Source organism: Dichomitus squalens, assembly GCF_000275845.1.
Source record: "Dichomitus squalens LYAD-421 SS1 unplaced genomic scaffold DICSQscaffold_97, whole genome shotgun sequence".
Classification (NCBI taxonomy): domain Eukaryota; kingdom Fungi; phylum Basidiomycota; class Agaricomycetes; order Polyporales; family Polyporaceae; genus Dichomitus; species Dichomitus squalens.
The window spans coordinates 29,318-52,562 of record NW_006766979.1 but is presented as its reverse complement, the minus strand read 5'-3'; the positions used below and the strand labels follow the sequence as shown (position 1 = coordinate 52,562).

At 55.8% G+C, this 23,245-nt stretch overlaps 9 protein-coding genes across 9 annotated transcripts; 4 read left to right on the top strand and 5 right to left on the bottom strand.

Annotated features, from left to right (window-relative positions):
- Positions 1-42: 42 nt before the first annotated feature.
- DICSQDRAFT_113750 (uncharacterized protein) lies at positions 43-3,567 on the bottom strand. Its single transcript, XM_007371315.1, has 5 exons — positions 2,861-3,567; positions 1,903-2,090; positions 1,521-1,835; positions 806-1,460; positions 43-742 (listed from the first exon to the last, which is right to left on the bottom strand). The coding sequence occupies exons 1-4, from the start codon at positions 3,218-3,220 to the stop codon at positions 824-826; spliced, it is 1,500 nt and encodes a 499-aa protein (XP_007371377.1). The 5' UTR covers positions 3,221-3,567; the 3' UTR covers positions 43-742; positions 806-823.
- Positions 3,568-6,902: 3,335 nt separating this feature from the next.
- Positions 6,903-8,345, top strand: DICSQDRAFT_130399 (uncharacterized protein; the record flags this gene model as incomplete). Its single annotated transcript, XM_007371314.1, has 5 exons — positions 6,903-7,101; positions 7,238-7,477; positions 7,538-7,725; positions 7,782-8,013; positions 8,068-8,345. 5 exons carry the CDS (start codon positions 6,903-6,905, stop codon positions 8,343-8,345), a joined length of 1,137 nt encoding a protein of 378 aa, XP_007371376.1.
- Positions 8,346-8,949: 604 nt separating this feature from the next.
- On the bottom strand, positions 8,950-10,657 carry DICSQDRAFT_130398 (FAD/NAD(P)-binding domain-containing protein; the record flags this gene model as incomplete). Its single annotated transcript, XM_007371313.1, has 3 exons — positions 8,950-10,330; positions 10,410-10,575; positions 10,642-10,657. 3 exons carry the CDS (start codon positions 10,655-10,657, stop codon positions 8,950-8,952), a joined length of 1,563 nt encoding a protein of 520 aa, XP_007371375.1.
- A 1,179-nt stretch (positions 10,658-11,836) lies between these two features.
- On the top strand, positions 11,837-12,686 carry DICSQDRAFT_175418 (actin depolymerizing protein; the record flags this gene model as incomplete). Its single annotated transcript, XM_007371312.1, has 5 exons — positions 11,837-11,870; positions 11,945-12,003; positions 12,181-12,378; positions 12,485-12,598; positions 12,657-12,686. The coding sequence occupies 5 exons, from the start codon at positions 11,837-11,839 to the stop codon at positions 12,684-12,686; spliced, it is 435 nt and encodes a 144-aa protein (XP_007371374.1).
- A 189-nt stretch (positions 12,687-12,875) lies between these two features.
- DICSQDRAFT_72631 (Sec20-domain-containing protein) lies at positions 12,876-14,160 on the bottom strand (the record flags this gene model as incomplete). The annotated part of the gene is made up of 5 exons (XM_007371311.1): positions 12,876-13,417; positions 13,484-13,593; positions 13,644-13,775; positions 13,828-13,919; positions 13,972-14,160. 5 exons carry the CDS (start codon positions 14,158-14,160, stop codon positions 12,876-12,878), a joined length of 1,065 nt encoding a protein of 354 aa, XP_007371373.1.
- Positions 14,161-14,387: 227 nt separating this feature from the next.
- On the top strand, positions 14,388-15,041 carry DICSQDRAFT_72646 (uncharacterized protein; the record flags this gene model as incomplete). Its single annotated transcript, XM_007371310.1, has 2 exons — positions 14,388-14,525; positions 14,577-15,041. The coding sequence occupies 2 exons, from the start codon at positions 14,388-14,390 to the stop codon at positions 15,039-15,041; spliced, it is 603 nt and encodes a 200-aa protein (XP_007371372.1).
- A 133-nt stretch (positions 15,042-15,174) lies between these two features.
- Positions 15,175-15,880, bottom strand: DICSQDRAFT_72651 (uncharacterized protein; the record flags this gene model as incomplete). The annotated part of the gene is made up of 2 exons (XM_007371309.1): positions 15,175-15,640; positions 15,696-15,880. Coding segments are annotated over 2 exons (651 nt in total), but the record flags the coding sequence as incomplete, so codon positions are not given.
- Positions 15,881-18,623: 2,743 nt separating this feature from the next.
- On the bottom strand, positions 18,624-19,757 carry DICSQDRAFT_184116 (uncharacterized protein; the record flags this gene model as incomplete). Its single annotated transcript, XM_007371308.1, has 5 exons — positions 18,624-18,908; positions 18,976-19,243; positions 19,315-19,475; positions 19,536-19,633; positions 19,703-19,757. The coding sequence occupies 5 exons, from the start codon at positions 19,755-19,757 to the stop codon at positions 18,624-18,626; spliced, it is 867 nt and encodes a 288-aa protein (XP_007371370.1).
- Positions 19,758-21,522: 1,765 nt separating this feature from the next.
- DICSQDRAFT_141698 (uncharacterized protein) lies at positions 21,523-22,469 on the top strand (the record flags this gene model as incomplete). The annotated part of the gene is made up of 3 exons (XM_007371307.1): positions 21,523-21,718; positions 21,780-21,982; positions 22,041-22,469. A coding segment is annotated over exon 3 (172 nt), but the record flags the coding sequence as incomplete, so codon positions are not given.
- Between the last annotated feature and the right edge of the window lie 776 nt (positions 22,470-23,245).

Below are 23,245 nucleotides of genomic sequence, written 5' to 3'. Positions count from 1 at the left end.
GACCGTCTCGAATCTGTGCGCAACCAGCACGACGCCGACCACGCTCAGCCTAGCAGAGCAACCCGCTCACAGCAAAATACTCCAGCTAGTGGCAAAGCACGGTAGAGCGCATTCAGACGTGTGAGAATGTACCAGTTACACATTCCAAAGCGACGAACAGGTCAACTTTCAAGAGGGTATTAGATAGGTACATAAGATACTTGACTCGAATGAGTCATGCGCGGCCCGAAAACATAAGACAATATACGGGTGGGGAGGTACGCAGGGGCAAAATGCGGGTGCAAGGTCGCGGGGAATGCAAGGTATCACGTTATGACGAGACAACCGGTTGACCAAGACCTTAAGATATATCCTTCCGCGAGACTGGCATGTGTGCGGTCAAGGGGCCTTGATGCGAGAAATGTCCAGGTGTAGATGTTGAGCGACAGCCAATAGAGAAGTTGACAATCAATGAGGGGATAAGGTGAAGGGCAAGGGAAAGGGAAAGGGAAGGGTAAGGGAACGCGGAGAACACGACGTTGAAAGGAGGGTGAAAACGAAGGAGACAGGAAGACAGGGGACATACACATGGGCAGATCGTGAGATAAGCGTTTACCTTGCGTAGAGGGAGAGAGAACAGGGGGGCGGGGTTGAGATATAGCTGACGGTCCAGAAGGCCGTTCCTAGCCAAGGTTAGTGAGAGGGAAGAAGAGCTGCTTGGGCGAGCCAATCCGAGCAACGTCCCGCTGACACAGACACTCTACTTCAGAAGCGTGCCAACGTCAGGACTTACCCCAACCACCCAAATACCAAAACCAACACTCACATACACCAACACCCCAGCTCAAGCCGCCGCCTGCACCGCCGCGCTCGCGCCCGCATCCGAGCCCGAGCCCTCCGCCGCATCCCCGCCCTTGGGCACCTCTCTCGGCTTGATGTTCGTGTACGCCGGCGGCAGCTCGATCGTCTCCGGCTCCTGCTCCTCCTCCGCCTCCTCCGGCGGGCCCGCATCGTCGTGCTGGATGATGTTCACCGGCCTGAAGCTCGGCGGCACCGGGCTCTTGCGCGCGCTCGTCGACGGCGCGCTCGAGCGCCCGCCCGCCCGCAGCCCCGCGTTGTCCGACGTGCTCGTCGACAGGAACGACTCCCGCCTCGCCCCGTCCCCGTCCCTGTAGCCCGTGCCTGTGCCCGGCCGCGTGCCGGCCCCGGCCCCGGAGACGAGGTCGTGTTGCGACGACGCGACGGTTGGGTCCGGGAGCACGAACGGCTCCGGCTGGTAGTACTCGGGCAGCCGGCCGTCGCCCGCGTCCGGGCCGTCGTGGTCGTTGTCCTGCAGGAGGTCCACCGGGCGCTCTTTCGTGCCGCCGCTCTGGTGGAAGCGCCGCCGGCGGATGACGAAGACGAGGAGGAGCGCGAGCGCGAGCGCACCGACGACGCCACCGACGACACCGCCGACGATCGCGCCGACGTTTGTTGAAGAGCTGAATGACATGGGAACACGTAAGTGTAGGCGCGCGTTGGAGTGGAGAGACGAGGCCTACCCGGAGCTCCCGCTACCGCTCCGTGTCCCCGAGCCGTCCGTGCTCGTCGGATAGCTACCGCCCGCAGGAGACCCGGGTGTCGAGGAGGGGGAGGTGTCGTTCAGGCACGACGAGCTGCCCCGCTGGACGGTGAAGACGTTGCTGCCCGCGACCCCCAGCCCGCGGTCATCGCCGCCGACTAACAAGAGCGTCGTGCCTTCCCGCACGTCCGCTGTCCAGTTGAAACCGACGCCGGATCCGATTTCTGTTGATGTGGGGCCGACAGGTATCGAAAATGAATCGCCTCCAGGAATGACACCCTGGAAATTTGGCGTGCTGTCGACGCGGCGGCGTAGCGTCAGTACTATACCAACCCGGATCTGACTAGGAATAATCGCCGCACCCCTGAGGGTCACCCGGGTTCCACCATATGCGCGTTTGTACACAGCTGTTGAGTATACCGTCGGGCGTTGTGTGCAGGAACCACTGCGGGGAGACTTGTTGTGTGGGGTTGAAACAACCGTCATTGCCCGACAAGACGGTGACGGCTGCGCTAGTTCCGCCAGTTCCGAATCCTGCGTTGTCGCTGACCTGCACATGCAATGTTGTGTCAGTGTGATGTTCAAAGAGCGGCGCTGGCAGCGCCTGTCGAACGTCGTTGTCCTGAGTTAGATGGGAAGCAGCGAGCGCCATAGCAAGGGTGCCAAAACAAGCGCGGACACGGCGCGACGCCGTCGTCGTCTTCTAGTCGCGATCGAGTGCACCCGGAAGAGAAGCACAAATATAGCTCGGCTTCGGTGGGCGTCGTCGTGTGCCGCATGCGGACTGCTCAGGCGGGATCACGTACCCTGCAGGAGGCTCGTCCCGACATGCGCAGTCACTGGACACCGCGCAAGATGAGCCTTCGGACGAAACCGGGGTGTTGGCTGTTGTCTGTACAGCATGGCCACGACGTTCGCGGCGCGCGGACACGACGAGGGGGCACTTGCGGGAAGCTCAAGGGGGCTCGATGCACGCAGGGGGGTCACAAGCGGCGCGCCGTACCCAGGCTGATCGCGCTCACATGCCTCCTGCGCAGACTGCCACCGGAAGGGAACAGTACGGAGACCAGCCGTGGCGCGGCAGCCTGGATGCGACACCCAGAGAACCGAGCCCGAGAGGAGCTGCCTCAATCTACGAAAGCGAACGCGTAGACCTCGGCCCCCGAACAAAGCGTGAATGCGAGATACCTTCGCACCTGCACAACCCCGACAACTCGGCGATCCCGCCTCCAGCATAGTCCTCAAACCCCAGCCAGCCAGACCTCGTCCGCGCATCCCCAACCCCCCACACAGACAAGCACACCGAAAGACAGTACTCACAACAGCGACAAACTGCGAGTTCTCCGGGAAAGCGAGCTGGAAGTCGGCGGACGCCGACGAGCCCGAGCCGAACGCGACGTTCGTGATCTTGCGCACCTCGGTCGCGTTTGGGAGAGGGGACGGGCCGACGGGGATGATGAGCAGGCTGTACGGGGGCTGGCCGCCGTCCCCGGTGATCTGCACCGTGAGGTTCTCGCACTGGCGCGGGGTGCTGACGATGTTGAACGAGTACGCCGCAGCGAGCGACGCGAGCTCCGCCAGGACGACCGCGGTGGGCAGGACGCGTCCGAGGGGAAGGGAGGAGCGAAAGCGTGAGGAGGAGGAGGAGGGAGAGGAAGAGGAGAACGAGGAAGAGGACATGGTCGTTGTCGTCAAAGTCTGCGCTGAGACCTCAGTTCGAGGAGCAGGGAGCGGCCCAGAAGCTGGCTGGAGTCTGAAGACGACTGACGCACAGGGTGCGCGGAGCAGCGAGAAGCGACAGACGAGAGAACTGAACAGAGAGCTCCACCGCTCGACCCGTCGGCTATTGTGTCCCTCGGATGGAGATGAGTGTAGATTCGCACGGCCTCGGGAGACTGTCCCTGCAAATCGACTTGGTGTGGTGCGTTGTCTGGGATCCAGCGGTGTGGGAGGTGGCCGTCAAGGTCGGAGACGAGGGCAGTGGTCGTCGGGCGCGTCGACGGAGAGTGGGATTCCAGTGATGAGCGCAATTGCCGCCGAGGCGTCTGTCTGGGCGTTGAGTACGTCCGAACGTCGCACGCTCATTGGCTCCGCGTCATCTCCCTCGCATGATGCCACGACGACGAGACCGGTCGAGACGACCGTCGACGGCAGCTTGCAAACCTGGTTCACTTAGGGGACCCAGGAAGACGCCACAGGAGTTTCCTTCACTGACGAGCGCTCTGCGATATTCGCCGCTACTCCGGAAGGAGATAACATATTCGATACAGTTCCGCAGCTCGTGAAGCGGCAAGAGTGGCTTTCTGCAATGCATGAGCTTTGAGGCTGCTTATGTATATACACCGGAGGACTACCGCGTCCTCTGCGAGGTGAACTTTCTAGTATTGTCTCCTTATTATTGCACGCTTTACTGTCGACATCAACTTGATCTCCCACTATCTATCGACCTTCGCCAACCCAATGAAGCGACAGATGATTGAGTTTTCGAGGTAACAGTGTGTTCCCAGACAGACATGATGATATCCACGCTATGTCGCTACAGCAAGAAGACACAGATGGTCGTGGCACCACTATTGACATTCCCCTGCCGTCGTGAGTCACCTACTTGATCTTCTTGTGACTGATCACTGCTTGAAATAGGTGCGCCGTCTTCTGTTTGGGTCGGTAGCATTGACATCGATGGAGGTGGTTAGTAGGGAGATTAGTTAGGCCATGTGGCGCATATGGATATATTGACCTTATCCGTTGTCTTTTGCAATCTGATGTCCTTTATGCTTTGCAGATGCTTCTATTGTTCTGACAGTCCAAGGCGGGGTGAAGGAACCCGCCCAAAGACATGTGTAGGTGTCGGCAGTTCCCTTGTTTGGCCGTGCGGCGCTCCCGAAGACCCGTTGTTTTCCCCCCTTGGGTTTTCCTTCTCCCTGTCCCACTCGCTATGCCTCCCTTGTATAGCTATCTGGCGCGCCCCTCGCTTTCGAGGGATGCGCAGGAAAGCTTCTCAAGCCCTTTCTTCCGTCCCATTTGCAAGCGTAGGTCCCCCGCGTACGTTTGTGGCGTTGGGCGCATCATTTCCCCCATTCAGTGGCGGCATCAGCATCCCGCCTTGCGTTAGACCTACTGATGTGACCCGACAAAATCGCATCAATTTCTGTGATTCCCGGGCGAAAGGATGAAAAGGCACTCACTCGTACCCTTCACTATAATTGCCCGCTGACATTGTGCCGATCTGCTTCTAGCTTTGTTCCAACCCCCACCGTCAAGAATTTGCGTGTGCGACACACGACGCGCACGACGCTAAGCTTTGATGGAGTGCGCCGGCGGGCTGAGGGGCTGCCAGAAGCCCCCGCCCGACAATGCATTCTATCTAAGTACCGTGCCACGGCAGAGCAAAGCGGAGGGATGCTTCCACTCTGCGCTGCGCTGCGTCGACAGCCGGCCGACCGGTGTCTTCCGACCGACCGTCGAGGTAGTCTGATTTCTTGTCGTGAGCCATGTCAGAGCCAACGACTGGTGCGATCGTCTCCGATGGGAAGGATCGCCACAGCTGCTCCCCCGCCCGACTTCCGTACACCGCGACCCGTCTCCCGCACGAGCTTGCAGCCGATCGCGGCGAAATCGGTAGGCCTCGTGTCCCAGCGTGTACGGTGCGGTTGATTGCTTGCCTTGAGAGCTTGCGCTGTGCCACTCGGCAGTCGGGTGCACGAGGCGCACTACTGGTTCTTGGACGAACTTCGGGATCGCCATCGATACGCTCGAGAGGTAGGAGCGGCTGAGGCTATTGCGAATCCCAAGCGGGCGCATTAGGAAGTCAGAGCTTGGGCACGAGATGAGAGGATTCAACGGGGTCTTTGGATATGCGAGGGAGAAGGACGTCGATGGGGGAAGAGCAAGGGAGAAGGGCATGGGAAGCGGTGCATATGGGTTCCCGGCGTTAGACCACTGTAAGTTCACGCGGAGCATGCGAAGGCCGTGCATGGGCCACCACCCTTTGTATGCGCGATAACAGCGAGGCAATAGAGCGGGCTGTGTACGACATCGTGGCAATACAACGACAGGCTTCTTAGACAGGTGATTCCTACTTGGAACCTCACATCAGTCAGCATGGTCGGGGGACCGCTTTACGTTTCGCTCGGCGCGACATTTTTCTGCGCTCTATGGCCATGGGGTGCATTGCGCGCCCATTGAAGGCTTCCATGCCAACAAAGGGCAGATCAGGAGGAAAGGTGGACCAGTGGTTACCACGGGGCTGAGCCGGTGGATCGTTGAGTGTTGAGCTTCAGCTTCTTCTAGGACACAGTGAGTCATTATGTCTTGCCCGCTGGCTGCTTTCTGCTAACGCCTTGTGACCCTACACGCGTTGAAGTCGTGTCCATTGAGCTGCGACCCCACAATGATTACGGGCATTTGCAGGTAACTAACAAGCAGTTTCATTGGTTCAAAGAACACCAACAAGGTGGCACCAATGTAGCCCCCTCTGGTGACTTCTGAGCCGATGGACCGGACATCGAACGCGATTTTTCTAGATCTTCAAGTTCCCAAGTTTCATCGATTATGCCTCATTGACACTCCTGCCTTCTCGAGCGTAGCGTTAATCGGTGCCTTGTCCCCCGCATGGTTTTCCCATGGTCGGCAATCGGCAGGCGTGCCCGTAAGAAAGAAGTGTCCAAACCAGCTCTGTCCGTCGATCCCCTTGTCAAGACATGCGCTGGACGTTTTCGCACTTCCCCGTTTCTCCAGATTGTCCAAAATGCTATTTGGAGTGGAAGGGATGGCAATTGCCGCGTAAGTGGCCGCTAGACGACGATGTCTTCCGTTGATTATTGCGCTACCTGCTTGGAGTAACGGTGATCCTTTGAGGTGGACTAGTCGCTCCTACCTTCACCTCTTACTGACTGACGAGCCGAGTCAGCATGCCAACGTTGCCCCAACATGTCAACAAGCCATGCGGCGACGCTGGAGCCTGAGTAGGTATGGGGAGCCAATTAAGTCAACCTGCAATATAGCATGACTGTATTGCCAAATATCACGATCATTTGAACGGCCACACATGTGAAGGGTCGCTGATCATGCCGACAGCCGTTTATCTATGTATAGTTTAGCCCGTCTCTCCGGACGGGAGAATATCGATCGTCTCGTTGCACACCTCATTGCAATCACATTGAGAGGTGGGAGGGGGTTTGGGAGGAAGTGGTCAGCTTTGTTGACTTTCTGCATGATTCCATTTTTGTGTGAAAATTTGCAGAGAAATGAAGTACTTAACATTACAACCCTACATATAACCCCCCCACCCCACCCAGACTCCCCCTTCCTCCTACAAGAGCTCCCTATAACCGAGATTACACCCCCAACTCCTTGCCGATACATGAATCACTTTTCCATCGTTCCGAGCTGGACGCCGCTCACTCCGAGCAGTACTAGCGCGAGTGCTGGACCCAGTTTCGCCACCTCAACATCGTATCCGCCACCGTCGAGCGCCAGTATCAGTATCATCAGGAGCGACTCAGAAAGCAAGACTCGCAGTTATCGCCGTCGTCCAAAGGAAGTCTACGAAATTCTCGGCCGTATGTATCGTGCGCATCTATTACACTCGCCACATCCGTACCTCCTTGACACGTTCATCACCGTACCTTCCTTTCCCGAGTCTTCCTTTGTTCCCACACTCGGCAGCACGGAGGCTGACTCGCTCCCATATCTTAGACTTCTTCCACCATGTCACCGACTATCCCAACAGGCAGCAACGAGACGAGCTCGCCAAACGAATCCAGTGTATTCCAGGATGCGAAGATTACAAGGCATCGAACGTGAACCAGTACTTCGCCACCAAGCGACAGACAGAGCGGCGAGCCTCGGTGGAGGGACGTGACACCCAAAGGCGAGCGCATCCTGAGCCTGTCCCCTTCGTTGCCCCGCCTTCCGCTATGACGAGCGCACACATCCGTACGTCCGTCGTTTTGCTTGGGGTGACGTGTTGACCGATGGACCTTGCCAAATGCTTAGTCTGGCCAAGCCTTACGAAGGAGCCGAAAACGCTACCGCTCCTCGAGGTCCTCTGTAAGGAGAACCCGACCCCGACGATCGAGATTGCCAACATCTGGGCAGAGAGCCTGGGGAATGGCGCAACGCCAGAGCACATCTTGAGGTATGCGCGACATCGCGAGTTGCAGAGTAGACGGGGGGGCGAACATGTAAGTGTCTCTTGTCGCTTGGCATGTGCTGCCAATGCTCATACTGTTCGCGCCAGTCGACGTCGCCACCGCCGCCAGCTATGCCTCCGCTCCCTCAACTTCCACCCTTCTCGGTCCGGCGTAATCCTCCGGCGCATTTGCCGACACCAGACATATCGCCGGAACCCCCGTCTAACCCAGCATCCCCTGTGGTCGAGAATGGGGGCATCATCGCTCAATCTATGACTAAAGCCTCTGTGAAGGAAGAAGAAGAGGACGAGCTGAAATCGGAGTCGGACGAAGACATGGGTATGTGCCACCTCATTTTGCACGAGTCTATTGATGACATGATTCGCTGCGCAGAAGTGGAGGCGGAGGAGCCCATACTTACGGCACATGGTACCATCGATAGCCGCCTACATGGCCAACTTGCTGTCAACCTGCATAAAGCCCTGTCACAGTCTCGAGTTGAGACGGAGAACGGCTCCTCGAGCGCACCACGGTCCTTTGCGCAGTTTTCCCAATGGATGGGCAAGCAAAACCAGGCCTCGGCGTCGTTGCTAGATGGTGTATCAAGGGGAACGTATGCACACCTGGGCCTCAAGCCAATTGCTTCATCTGCGCCCCCTGCAAATACTTGAACCTTTGCTCGTGTCAGGTCCCCAAAGAATCAGAACACCATAACAAAATAGGCTCGGACATGTCGGTCCGCACAGGTCACGTGCGCCTATTGACAGGCGGCTTTCAGGCACCTCTTCCTCGGACCATCATTGCCTTCCCCTATCCTTGCATGACAATATCCGCATGTCTTCCACTTTTCACGACTTCGCACGCCATGGTACATGTCAATCGATCACTACGTGTTGTGTCATATGCTTCACGGTTCATTCATAATTTCCACCACTATCATATGATGACATCTCCGGCTTCAACATGTTGTATCCTTAGTAGCGGTACCTCATACTATTTCATCTTATACCATAACATGAAGCTTCTCTATACATTCATACCGCTTATTTGTCTGTCCTGCTTTACTTGTCATGAATCTACTGGCGGCCAGGCCCCTTTCAGAAAGTGCACCGTCTACCGCGATACAGGTGCATACCGACCGGAACCTCATGTCCAAATGACTCGGCGGAAGCGTCGGGCCGTTCTCGAACCCATCCCCCCATTTCCGTGCACACCCCTATCCATTTGGTCAGGCTCTATGCAGTAGGAATCCCAGCCCACAACTTGAACCTTCAATCACAACCGGCTTCGCTCCGGATGCCTCTCCTCGGCCCTTCTCAATAGTTTCCGCATCAAATCCACCCACTCCTCGGCCACCTTTTCCCCTTCGCCTGCCCCGACATCCTTTACCCACTCCTCCGCCTGCCCCAGGCGCTCGAGGTCGCGCCACTCCTCGCGCAGGATCCCCTTCGCGTCGTACATCTCGATCTCCCACGCCGGCACGCGGTGCGGGTACTCGGCGAAGGCGTGCATCGCGTCCCGGTATTGGAACTGCTCGTGCCCCTCGAAGCGGTGCCACGCTGCGGCGATGGCGAGCTCGACGGGGTCCTCGGACGGTCCGGAAATGGGGCCGTCTACCCCATCCGGAAATTGGGTGGGAGATGACGATGCGCGCTGCTGGGCGACTCGGGCTCGGAGGGTCTCGTATCGGGAGATGATGTCGATGGCTTCTTGCGTGGGGTCAAGGCTCTCTGGGTGTTCGAAAACGTGCAGGACGGCCCGCATTTGCGCTTCTAGGAGCGGGAGCGGGGCTACCCGGATCGGTATGCCAAGAAAGGCGACGGTGGAGGACGGGAACTCGTCGGCGCCGACGAGGGGGAAAACGTGCCGTGCCAAAGGGAAGATATGATAGGTCGAATTGTACAGAGCGCCAGGAAGGGGTGGCACTGGCGGTGGGATGGAAGGGCGCAACACGGACGTCGGGAAGAACGGGAAGTCGAACTTGTATCCCGTCGCGAGAACGGCCTTGTCTATGCCGGACTCCTCGGATCCATCCTCAAATGTAACAAGGCCTTTGTCCAGGTCGCCGTACTGTGCTATTCGACCGCGCACCTTGAGGCGACCGTCGTGCAAGTTTTCTGGCGCCGCACCCGTGACGGAATGAACGACGTTCCTACCTGAAGCCAGCAGATCTGTGACGAGGTCTTGCCCGCTCGGACCGCCGCCGACTACAAGTACCGTCTTGGCGTCACCGAAGGTCGAAGGGTTCCGGTAGTAGACCGAATGCACAGCCCTCTTAGCCTCGACCCATTCCCCTAGCCCCGGAGTAGCGGGTAAACGAGGGAGGCGGTAATGTCCGTTCGCGACGATCACATAGTCGAAATCGTGTGTCTCTTCCGCGGATGTTTCCAGAGCCCGGACGCAAACAGTCCATTTCCCGGCCGTGTGGTCCCGGGTGATAGACAGCACGGGCGTGTTCAGTCTGATGTGCTCGTTCAGTTCGAAGTGAGCTGCGTAATCCTCAAAGTATTTCAAGACTGTGGAGGCAGGGGGAAACAGGGAGGTTCCCGCAGGGAACGGGAATGAGGTATACGCCATGACCGGATGAGGTAGGTTGGTCGTAAGCGAGTCGTAGAGAGGTGTTGATGGAGGATTGCTTATGGGTGGCGCAGGAAGCCTGGTGAAATTGTAGCATCATTTCAGCGCATTGTCCTCCGATGCGTGAATAATTGCGTGTCAGAGGGAGGGAGCCTTACCAAATGCCTCCGACCTTATCTCGAGCTTCGAATGCGGTCGCTGTCCAAAGTCCGCCTTTGAACTGCTGGGAGTCACGTATAATTTTGAGGGCAGCTAAGCCGGATGGGCCACTGCCTATGATACAGATGTGCTGTTGGGTCTTTTGGTTCCATGATGCTTCGAGCGCTGGACACAACGTGGTCGTGAGAAGATCAGGCCCATGAGGGATGATAGTAAAAAATGGCGACGTACTCGGCAGAAAATCCATGGCTGCAGGTGAGAGATATCACACGGGAGAGGCGACTATATGGCGAGTATGAGACAAGTGGTCGTATCTGAAATGATGGAGGTTGGAAAACAAGAGACGTTCAGATATGACGAGCAATTGCACACTAGGAAACCAAGCCGGGGTTCGCCGGAAAACCGTGAGGCTATGACTCATTGGTGGGATATGGCGTCAGCCCTCGCGTTCTGTTCTCACTGGGCTCTAATAGTCATCTCTAAGGCTCACTCTTCGCTGGGTCTGGGGCGCACTAGTCTTGCCTTTGGGACCCCAAAAGATGCAGCTTAGTCGGATATCCTTGAGGCGACGGAGCAAGTAGGCGCGCAGGCGAAGACATGGCGGGCATATCAGCATACGATCTAGAGGACTCCAGCTGAGTACAGAAGCACTGCTGTCGCAGTCATGAGTCGAGCAGCAACAGTAGCTCTGCGTCGAGTCAGTATTATCACGTTGCGAACACTCACCAGGTAGAAGATTCGGTGGCTAGTCCATCCGCCCTTGCTGTTGAATGCTTGACCCAAGCGGCGACATTCATTTACCAAAGGCTTGAATTGTAGCCTCATTTCTTGCCCTGCGTTGACTCATTCGAGGGCCATTTCCAAAGTGGTTGCCTGGATCAGGCTGAGCAATGAGAAGTGAGCCGATGAAATTTCTGTACGTTGAGATCCTTCGCGGTCAAACTAGACCACATTGGAGTAACCCCAACAAGAGTACGGGTACAGAGGTGAGAGCCCCAGTCAGACCACCAGCCTTCGCACGATGGGCGCCCTCAGTGCGCAAATCGTAACAGCTCAGCCCTGCTCAAGCTGAGCGGCATTTTAAGGATCCGCGCCACGGAAGTATTCATCACAGGAAGGAATTCAGCTTGAGGCGAGTTGCTTGTCGTGCTGTAATCCTTGAATGCTTCAAAGGTTCAAAGGCGTCGGAGTGGTCATGGTGGTGGCTTAAGGAGGAGGTCCAAATGCGCTACAGCACGGGCGGAGGGCCCGCAGCGCTCGGGGAAAGCCGAGGGCGTCGGGATGGGCGGGTCGATAACTACAACACACCGCCCTGCAGTGTCCTGCTCCTACACACCAACGACCGACCCTACGACTTTTCGTTCACCTCCAGCTTCCGTCTTCCTCTCCTCCTTCTCCTTCTCTCGTTTCTGTTCGAGCACACGACATGGCCGACGTCTCCGATCCGAAAATCGACGAAGGTGAGTGTGCATCCGCCTAGCCATGGACGAATGGCCGTAGCGTTGGATGAAATGACCGATCGCTTGGGGGACAGCGTACCAGGATGTCCGTTCGGACAAGACTGAAACGAACTGGCTTCTGCTTGACTATGAGGTATGCTCTTGACATGTCCATCCCATGTATGCTCACTATGAACTCTTTCCCTCGCCCCGCCCATCCCTGCCCGTATTGTTTCACGACGATCTGCATCTCCTTCCGCGTCTGTTCATCGATGAAACCCAATGTATTCACCCTCGAACTCTGATATGCGCATGCGGTTCACATTTCCAGTCTGACCGCTCGGACAAGCTGAAGCTCACGTCGACCGGATCGGGAGGCCTCGCCGAGCTGCGCGAGCAGCTGGACGACTCCAAGGCGTCGTACGCGTACGTGCGCGTGCAGTACTCGAACGACAAGGAGTCCGTCCGCGAGAAGTTCATCCTCGTCGTCTGGATCGGCCCCAATTGCAAGGTCATGCGCAAAGCGAAGGTGTGTCCTGCCCGTCCGTCCGAGCGCGTTGCGTGCGTCTTGCCTCACGGCGGCATGCTTCTTCGTGTTGTGTGGTATGAAGCTTACGCGAATGTGGACAACGCAGATCTCGGTACACTCGGCGGACGTGAAGTCCGTGCTGCGCGTGTTCTCGATAGAAGTACCCGCTCGGGAGAAGGACGATCTCAAGGAGGAGCCAATCATCATTAAGCTACGGAAGGTCCGTTCCTTTGTCTTGTCATTTCCTCACAACATCCGGACCTAATGGTGGTAATTAGGCAGGAGGTGCGAGCTACGACGGCGTTTAGCCAAGCGCCTTCATATACCTGTGCTATCGCGTTGCATCATCTTGTCCTTGCAGTCAGTAATCTTCTGTATGATCATTTCTCCTCGGATCCCACCGTGCTTTCGCGTGTCGTGTGGCGCGCAATGAAGGGTATGATGAAGTGTATGCGATGGCTACAGCAGGTACGTACATTATGCACCCTAACATGCCCTTACAGCTCGTCGTGTGGCACTGTCCCTGACCCTGTGCGCTCTGCGCCGCTTGACGAAGTCGTGGTATACGCGCCTTCTGGTAGTGAGGGATCTAAGTGAACGGAAGTAACTGTCTCGGTAGGGACACCTGACGTGATGCTTCCCAGGACTTCGCCCTCCAAGGACGATGCGGAACTCGCAAGCAGCACAGTCGACGCTGTAGCCACTACCGTTAAGACCGTCGCTGACACAACGCTACTAGCAGCCAAAGACAGCGATGCTGGCACCTCGCCCTTTTCTGCTGCGAGGAGCGCCTCATCCCCGCTGAAGTCGGGGACAAAGCGCGTCCAGAACAGCGCGACGCGGAGGCCGCGGTCAACGAGACGCTGCTTGATGATGAAGAGCACGACGATAACGAAAAAGGCGAGGCCGGCGAAGATGAGCATGCGGTCCATCCAGTCCGACTTCTCGAGCGCGGTGATGAGGTGCTTCGAGGTGGTCATGAGGGAGTCGAGAACGTCATGCGTGGTGGAAGTGGACTTCAGGTTTGCGGTAGAGGATTCTGCAGGGAGCATGCGTGAGTGGGAAGGACGCGAGCAAGGGGTGGAACGCGATGATGGGAACGTACCAAGGAGCTGGGTAGAGAGGACTGAGCGTTCTAGCTCGCCTTGCATGAGGCCGAGGGTTCGTTGAAGGGCTTCGGTGACATCGTTAGTCGCTTTCATCACTGCGTCCTCGCTGGGGGGATTGTGGGTATCACCTAGGACAGGGGAATGGAGCACACGCACGTTACTTTCTCGTTCAAGGTCTGCTTCTCCTTCACCACGGAGGAGCGTAATAGCTCTTCTCGGCGAGAGCTCTGTTGCGCATCAATGGCGCGCTTCGACGCCAACACAGCGGCGCGCATATCCTTTCGTAGTCTTCACTAGCTGTGAGCCGATAGACGCATTCACACGAACGACATGATCATACCTGGTCAATACAGCCTGGAGCTCATCTACGACTTGCCTCAGCTCTCTCCTCGCGCGTTCCGTCCTCTGGTCCTCCACTGCGACATCCAGAGTCTACTCAGATCGGTCTTGGGCTCTTTCCGCCCGCATGAACTACGAAACTAACCTCTAGTTGTCGCGCGAACATGTCCAAGTCGTCCCGGAGCTCCGCAGCGTACTGTTGCTGCAGCGTGAGCGGCCCTGTGCAGTTTCGTAGGCGGGGTATCTGGAAGTCTGCAAGGTCCTTGTGCCGTCGTTCCAGCGAGGCAATGAGGTTCTTCGTCTCCTCGTCGAGTGCGGAGGGCAGCGGAGGCATAGCGGAGGCAGTAGACCGTGTTATGGATGGTGGCTGAGGTGGATGTCGTGTCCTGCAGGTCGTCGCCTGTGTGACGCATGAGCGGCACGACGCTCGAGGGCGTCTCGGCTTTCGCCGAAACACCCTATGAGCCAGCACTGCGCAAATGCATTGATTTCTTCCCATCGCCCATCTCCCATCCTCTTGGGCTAAGCCACCGTCCACGCACTTGCCTTCAGTCTGCCATCATGCTGGCTGCTGCTCTTCGTTCTGGCGTTCCTGCAAAGTCGCCAGCACGGTACACCCTTATCAACCTATACACCACTGTCGCCAACCTAACGCGCAAACAATGGAGAACCGGCGGTCATCCCGCACCCAAATCACTAGTGGAGAATGAGGACGAGAGAGAAGAAGACTGGCCAAAACCCCTGACAGAGGGGCACACTCCACCAGAAGCCGACGACGCAGACGCAGACGAACCCTCCCGCCCCATCTCACACCGTCCGCATCCCCTCAAACCGGAGTTCCAGCCCACGCCACATGAGTTCCGGGCCTACCGCGAGACGATGAAGAAGAAGTTTCCGGAGGGCTGGGCGCCCCCGCGCAAGATCTCGCGCGAGGCGATGGTCTCGCTGCGGCACCTGCACCAGATGGACCCCGAGACGTTCTCGACGCCCATCCTGGCGGACAAGTTTCGTATCAGCAAGGAGGCGGTGCGGAGGATACTGAAGGGCAAGTGGGAGCCGACAAGGGAGGAGCGGGCAAGGTTGGCGGAGAGGGAGAGAGTTGGGAGGGCGAGGTTTAGGGAGGAGAGGCGTGCGGAAGAAATGAGGAAACATGAGAGCATCGAGAGGGAAAGTGGGAGAGAGCGAGCGCCGCGCGATGGGTTCACTTTGACTTGAGATCTAGGACCTGACAAAGAAGCAGGACCATTGCGGTGGAGAAAGGGAGTGCCCATTCAAGACAGGAAGTTTCACGAGAGGTATCGTTACTGTACATTCCATATGCAAACAAGCTAATGCACATCGACGGATGCTAGTCCCAAGAATAATCTACCTTACCGATATCGATGGATTCGAATGGTTTCGCTGCTCTCAGCTCCTCTTTGAAAACCCTACGAATCACGGATATGAAGTCATGCGTCTCGCGTGTGGCGTACCCACGATAATAGTTCCCGTTTCTGTCGGCGAGGGGGAAGCTTTCCCGAACTTCCGCCATCTTCACGACTGTGATGATACCCAAAGGCTCGACCTCCTCCGGCTGCAGGACTTTCGTGCGGCGTGCGAGCGCATGAAGAGCAGGCAACAGCCACTCGTATACTTCGTACGTGCGCGCAAGCGTGATCCATCCTACAGGATTCTCTTTCTGCAGCAGCGGTGTCAGGCTATCGATAGCGATGCGCCGTAGCTTTTCGAAGCCCCACATTGTGGTGAGCTTGAGGACGTGCACCCACTCGTCGCGTGAGAGCTCCTTCGCTTCCTCTGCAGTAGGTGCGTGGTGACTGGTGAATGCAGGCTGAGCTCATCGGCACGAGATTGGTGGCATGTCTCACTCACGGTCTAAACATTACTTGCAGGAGCGATTCAAACTCTTCGGCTTGGATCGACTCGAGCATGAGAGGATGCTCGTCCGACTGACCCTCAGCGATGTTGTCACCAGGGGGTATGGTGAACATGTCCCTGAAGACCTCAGAGTCTCCTTCGAATTTGCGACGTGGCAACTTGAAGAGCCGCGTGCCGACCTATAGACAGAAAGCGTTCATCCTCATGGGATTGCAATCGCGCCAATCGGCTTAGTCGCTGTGGGGCACGTACTTGAAAGACGATGTGGTCGAAATAGAAGACTGAGTGCCTCCTGACATCTTCTAGCTTGTCTGCCTCGGAAGGAGCGACGGAACTTGTTTCGTCCTTGCAACGTCCGGCAGCCCCTGCTCGGGGCATCTTGACTTTTGCTGGCTTCATATATGCAGGTGCGTCGTAGCGGCTTTGTTGAGTAGCCACGAGGGCCACGAGTGTGAGGTTTTGAATCCTTATGTAGTCCTAGGTGGGCTCAGATTTCGTAAGGTCGTGCTGCGGTAAGAGAGTTGCGGTTTCCTGTGACGAACCTCGAGATCAAATGAAGTCTCGAAATCAAAGGAGATCAACGCAAGGACACTTTCAGAGACGTTGCTACGGTAGGCCGGAGGGCAGATGATACTTCGAACGACAGTTGGATACACGTGACATGGTCGCCCTACAGGAATGTACTGAAATTGTGTGCGATGATCACAGAGCATTCGGCTCTATCGCGGCGGTATCAGTCCAAGGCGAGAGACCCGTGGTTCTCTCAATTGTAGTACATACAGTTGACCGGCGGATTTAGAGGGCCTGTTGCGGGATGCGCTGCGGCTCTGATGCGAGGCTTCAGCGACCGGAGGAAATTCCTCACGCCGTATCTCTGAAAGGTAATACACTACGAGTATCGTACTCGCTTGTCAGCTATCCCCGACACGCGACGTGGCTCGCAGGGGAGTGGTCACCTTATCAGTAGAGCATGCCAATGCCCATAGGCAAGGGGTATATAATACATGCTGCTTGCGACTCGGAGGTTCCGTCTTCTGTCCTACAGCCAGATGTCAGCACGCTTTGCCATTCAATCCTGATGGACACCTGCAGCACTGGAAGATTCGGGCTGTTTGGCAACACCACAATCACGCTCCAGTAAGTAGAAGTCGATCCTTGGAATCAGTGCTCAAGCCCAGTGAGAACCTACATGGGTTCAGTTGGTTTCCATCGGCGAAAGTCGTGTAAGAGCGATTGAGGTCGGGAAGTCTTGGTTCAGATGGGATGAGCAGTTTTTAGCGCTCACTTGATGTCTAAAATCAGCTCTATGGTCGCGAGATCGAACGTGCATGTCTCTTAAGGACATGACGTCTACTAGTGTCTCTGGCCATGGCTCTATAATGCATTGGCTTGTGTCTGTATCTAGCTGATCACATGTTGCGTTCTCTCCCACCGTACACGATAACTACTTGCTCTGGGTGCTGGGTCCCATCAGGTAACTTAGCGAGGGATTATTGCCCTCGACATGGTGGTTTTGCTCGCTAAGGAATCATGTTACGATACCGCCTCAAAAATAGTTCAATTGCAATCAGACTCCTTTCGCAAATGGTTTACGTGGAGAACGGGCGAGGTGCCGATTCAAAACCGCTGGCGTCAACACTTTGGGCCAAAGACGCAAAGTCTTTGTTTTGTAAGAGCAGGGCCCTGCCCTCAACAGGTGACGTCATTGTGGTGGACTGGTTGCTCGCTTGGACCACAACTGTCTTCTACTTGTCTCCAACCTCTCCTCTCCCCCCTTGTCTCCAACTTCTCCTCTCCCTCTGCTTGCCCTATGGACAGTCTGGCACACATCCCTCCCTAGTGAGAAGGCGCAGTGCAAACATCGCCCCACAACACCCAGAAGGTACATCAGAATTTGGAATGGCTATGAACGTGCATTAGACAGCTGTGAAGGTGCGTCATACAGTCGAGATTGTGATCGCCATCGCAACACCATCCCAGTGTATGAGCAACACCTTTGAAGGTATGTCGCTATAGTTCCCCACCGTATGCACCAACATCAATTGTATGTAAACATCACCGGTACAGAGGCAGCACACAGAATACTGCAGGCGCATGTGCGCGTGTAGACTAGAACGTATGTCATTGTCTCGAATCTCAATTTTCATACTCAAAACAACTTACTGAACAGAAGGTCGCCCGTGATTGTGGGGAATACACCATGCAACATCATATTGACCCCCTTCTCAGTGCATCCTTCCAAGTCCCACCTGGCGCACGCAGCCGCTCGAGGTAATATTGCCGCTCCTTTTCTACTTCGTCTCTTCATCCTTCCTCAGTCTGGCTATGCGTGTCCGACAGCTCACGAGCTTTGGCCCCCGTTTGTGATGCTTGTGCACTGGCCAAATAGCGCACACACGACACATCTACCTACGCACGGTGCGCCGAGCCAGGGCAGCACCCAACTAGACTCGTGCGCCCCAATTGTAGCTGCACCATATAATAGTAGTAACGCGATTGTATACGAATTCATACATTTATTTGACCCATACCATCCAATGGTGTGCTCTATATAGAATCAGCCCAAAACGAATAAACTCGAATGCACCCGACCGCGACCGACTAGTTCCAACTGTGTACGACCCAGCCCAATGGCAGTTGGATAGAATCATGCGGGCATCCGACGCCATACGATAGTATCCGATCAAAGTCGGGAATTTTGCCAAATTGAGTATATGGTCGGGTTTCCCGACATCATACGGTAGAAATCGATCTAATACAGCTGAGCCAATGTTGATTCTCACTGGGGCTCAAGGACCGAGAAGCTTGCCCATCTTGGCATGGCGGTTTACCCGAAGAGAGACGGGGCACGTAGGCCAATCATTGATCGTCGCGGCGCGTCATTTCACACTCTCCAACTTGTGCTTACGTACATACGATCCGTTAGACCTTCGCCTTCACCCACGCAGCAACGTCTTCCCCCCAATCATCGCCATCCCCGCTCAGCAGCGCCCAGTGCGGGCTGATATGGTGATGTCTCTTCATAATCTCATACTGGACCTTCTTCCCCAGCCGCCCTTCCAGCGCCTTCACGAATTCGTCGTTCCCTTTCGAAATCGCCTCTGGCTCGTTTTCGCTCTTGAGCACGAAGAGTTCCGGCAGGCTTTTGATAAGCTCCTCCGATACCCGCTTGAGGAGCGTAATCGGCATGCTCTCCAGCGCTGCCTCCTGTGAGCCATAGTACGCCTCGAGCAGGCCGGGCGGCGTGACCGCGTTTGGGAAGCTGAACACGTACGCGCTCCCCGTTGGGAGGAGTGCGCGCGTCGCGGCTCGGACGGGCGAGTTGATCGGGAGCAGAGACGGAGAGAGGTAGAGCGAGGCGAGGTGGATCGAACCCGGGGAGTGGCTCATCACGAAGAGGTTGGCGATGTCGGCCGTAGACGAGAGTGTACCGTGGACGAGGGGTTAGCGAGGAACCATGCGAGTGCGTCGCGGACGTCCTCCACGAGAGCAGGATAGTTGACGGAGGGTGCAAGCGGTAGTCAGGGATCACAGTCAGGATGCTGCATGTTACGGGGAGTATGAGCCATGGGCGGATGGAAGCGGAGTCGAAAGAAACAATAGGGGTGCATACCCGCGTTTGGCGAAGAACACGCCCACGTTGGTGTAGACAAGGTCGAAGGGAGGGGCTTGCTTGCGGTCCCCACCGGTTAAACCGCCGCCGTAGTAGAAGAATAAGACAGGAGCAGGGCCTCCGGATGACACTGCCGCAGCATCGGGATAGAATACATCAAGCTAGAAGGCGACTGTGAGGGATCAGCGGGAAAGGAGCCATCGCATGATGGAGGGGCTTACCTGGTGTCTGTCCGTGCTGCCGAACTGGAATGTTTGACGCGGATGATTCTCGATCTCTGGGCGCCGATTTTCGACGATTTTCGCGAAAGCTTGCCTGGCTATGGATTGTAGAAAAGCGGTTCATCCATATTCGACTTACTCTCCGTGAGGTGTCTTTTGCAGCTTACTGGGACCAAGAATCCCGGGGATAGTTGATTCCTTGAACGTAGCAACGACGTCCATGGTGCAAGATCTTATCGAATGGACGGGAGGAAAGGCTCGGGATGGGACGGGTACAAGGAGAACTAGTCCTCCTGCGGGCCGCTGCATACTAGATATACGGATACACCGAGTTGATGCTTGGGTATGATGCAATCAGCTGAGAAGGACATGAAAGTACCCTCACAGCCACCCTGGTTCGGATGCCTATGGTTTCCCACAAGACATAGCAGTCGCCGTGCAGTACTGATTCGCAGGGACCGGCCTGCAGCAGGCGCTGACGTCCTAAAATGTACAGACAAAATTATCAGCCGGGCGTACTGTAGCTATTGTGGCTGGTGCAGTAAGACGTCCACTCGAAACTAAAGTCACCCTTACTGACCGATCTACTCACGTTCCATGATATCAGCTGTTGGCAGGCTCAGAAAGTATGTGCTATTGCAATAACATGAGCACGACTGTTAAGACGCAACTTGGGAGATGAAGTAAGCTGAACGGAGCGCACCTCTGGTCAACTTGATATCGCCGAACTGGTGGCGATTCTAAGCCCAGTGCAGCAGGAGTGGTGAACAAAATCTCACGAGGATCTTCGTCGTTCATGATAGATTCATTTCAAAAGTAATCTTGAGTCGTGAGAGCCTTTGCGTACTACCCACCAAGACATCGCACGGGTTTCATTTTATACCCCCTGGTTGCTTTTGCTCTCAAGAGGGCTATTTGATGTAGCAGCTACAGCATTAGACTTGAATCAACCACCGGCAGATGACGAGACGTCCTACAGTGCATGTTCGTTGGCGTCGTGTGCATGGGCGAGGCATCGCCTTGGGCTGCTTCTCACCTCTAGGACTCCTAAGTTGGAACGAGGCATGACTGTCTAGTACGTGACATATTCCTATAAGTCATTGGGGGACAGCCCTCGAGACCACAAATATTTCGCGCTTCAAGCTACAAGACTTACCTTGAAAACGCCGGAGAGGCACGAAGGACAGCGCAATGCACTTTTCGATTCGCATCCTAAACCTTCTCGGGCGTGGCAAATGATGTTTCCGGGAGTTCAAGTAACCCTTGAGTGCGAATCGGAACGTCAGGCCGATGCTAATGTATTGAACAGCGAGACGCGACTGATTGTTACTGCGGGGTTGTATTCGCATTTCGAAGCGTGGTGTATCGGAAGTGGTGACGGAGCGGATTTCTAGAATCGCTACCGCGGCATGAATGATCGCATGAGTCGATGATGATGGTCGGTTGCTTGAAGGCGTCCACATAGACAACATCGACTGTGGAAGAAGGTTGAGTCCTGCTCACTCGTGTGCCATACACGAAGTGCGGTGGAGATTGCTCACCGTATTGCTTACAGAGTTCGTGTAGCGACACCGCCAACAAAAGCTCCTTGGGCATATTGAGTAGATTGCCGACGATAGGGTGAGGTCTCGGTCCTGGAGGAAGCGGTGGCCGGGATGAACGGGCGCAGCAGCAGCGAGAAGTCCCAAAAGACATGCGGCGATATCAAAGTACTCAGACGCGACTACGGAGCGTCATAGCGCCCGCGAAGGCATTGTTGTAAGATTACAATGGACACAGGCACACACAACGGTATCCCAGACCGACTCGCAACTATGGGCTCACCTGATGAGCTAATGAAGCCCCACTTGCAGTGCATCAATGCGTACGGGAGGACCTGTATCCCACACCAAGTACTCACACATCCCAAACTATAACAGAAGTAGTTGAAGATGCGGTGATCGCTGGTACCAAAGAGCGCGTGGCCGAGACGGAATAGAGGAAGTTCGGAAGTTTGGGCGGTGGATAGCAATTGTGAGACAGAGGATGCGAAGGGCTGGCAAAAGGCACGCAATCCTCTTCTTCGATCACAGAATCATGGAGGTCGTGTGATAAAAGAGGGTAGGCTTGCACAGACGCGTCGGGGGCGGTGTCAGTCAGGAGTTTAATAGTGGTAACCGTGACAGTCGACGCCTTCGCGGAAGCTGTCCCCAAGGAGATATATATCAGACAATTTACGAGTTCGTACATAGAAATGAGACGCACGGGGTATTCGAGGGACTGCATAGTTCCCCGAGGCGTAGTGAGAGCCCTTCTGGACCCCATGCTACTGAGAACGAACAGCCCAAGCATGCATTTCCATACGCACCTTCGCAGCCAACCAACACGAGGGCAGTGCTTTTGACCCACGCACATTCCCGTGAGGATCGATACCGCTCTGTCTCGATGTCGTCCACGAACGATGTGCGCTGGGTGGATGTACCCCTTCAGCACGCCGCTGCAAGGATATGAGAAGACAACACGTACCTAGCGCCAGTCAACCCGCAAAACTTCGCCGGCTAAATCCCTGCAGTACTTCTTCCTGGTCAAAGGAAGCAGTGTCAGACGCGACGGAGGCTCATTCATAACTCCTTCTTCCTCGGGCATTCGGAACCAGGAATGCATGACATGCAACTACTGCGCGCACACCAATTTCCCTAGCCCATGAAATTACGATGAGGTTGGCTTGTCGCAACGGCTGCGCTCGACCCGGAGGAGGCCTGTCGACGCGTCGCAGGACACAGCTCGCCCTCGTCCAGAGAATCGAGAGTATTGCCAGTGGGATTGACTTCGGGGGCTGGACTTTCGTCGACATGTCCTCTGCATTCCTCACCTCGCTGTCTGTGACGTAGGGTCTGAAGCGTGTCAAGGCAGAAGGGGAGACCGAGAGCGCGGTGTGGCAAACGTCGAGTAAGGAGTAGTGGTTCAGCGCCACGACGATTGTAAGCGTCCATGCGCGCAGGGAGTTCCCAGTTAGTGTTGCCGCCAAGCCAGCTAAGCTAAGCTAAGCTGACGAGCTGGATCGCGCTGGATCACCAAGCCGGAGCAAGCTAAGCCGAGATCCGGCTAGCTGGGCGCCAACTCCCTGGCCAGGCCCCAGCCACAGCTTGACTTGTAAGCTCACATTCCAGATATGGCAAGACATTGCATGCGCCGACAGCGAGCTGGGCATCATCGTTCCTAGTGTAGTAACAACATGGTATACATGCACAGAACATAACACCATGTATGCATAAGTTCAACATATCTCCCTGAGGGGGTGTGAGCTGCCAAAACATGTCTGAAGGCCACAACGGAATCACTGAGTATGCATGTCAGAAATAGTCAACACCAGTAATCCAGTGTGAACCTGTAGGCTTATCTATTCGACTAAATAGAGCGACACATTGTTCAACAGTTCAGTAACTGTGTTGGATTACCTTGAAGACTGCATATGTGACGTGGTTCGAACACAGCTGCTAAAGCCATTAAGACAGAAAGCAGGATACACGAGAGTCTATAATCTTGCTCGCCAGCAGCATTGTAGCGCACATTCCCAGGCTGTTCTGTGCCGAGGGTGACTGCTGCCTTTGATATTATGAGGATTACCGCTGTGCTCAAGGCATGACTCGTGAGGAGTCAACACATCCATCCAGGAATTACCAGGCCATACCATGGCAGCCAAGCATCTCGAAGTAATTGAAGTCGCGGCT

What these genes read in the sequence shown, in the direction of transcription:
- DICSQDRAFT_113750 (XM_007371315.1), bottom strand. Translation starts at nt 3,220, where the DNA reads ATGTCCTCTTCCTCGTTCTCCTCTTCCTCTCCCTCCTCCTCCTCCTCA. An exon ending in AACCCGGGTGACCCTCAGGG is followed by an intron (nt 1,836 to 1,902) that starts GTGCGGCGATTA and finishes CCGCGTCGACAG; the next exon opens with CACGCCAAATTTCCAGGGTG. An exon ending in AGCGGTAGCGGGAGCTCCGG is followed by an intron (nt 1,461 to 1,520) that starts GTAGGCCTCGTC and finishes CATGTCATTCAG; the next exon opens with CTCTTCAACAAACGTCGGCG.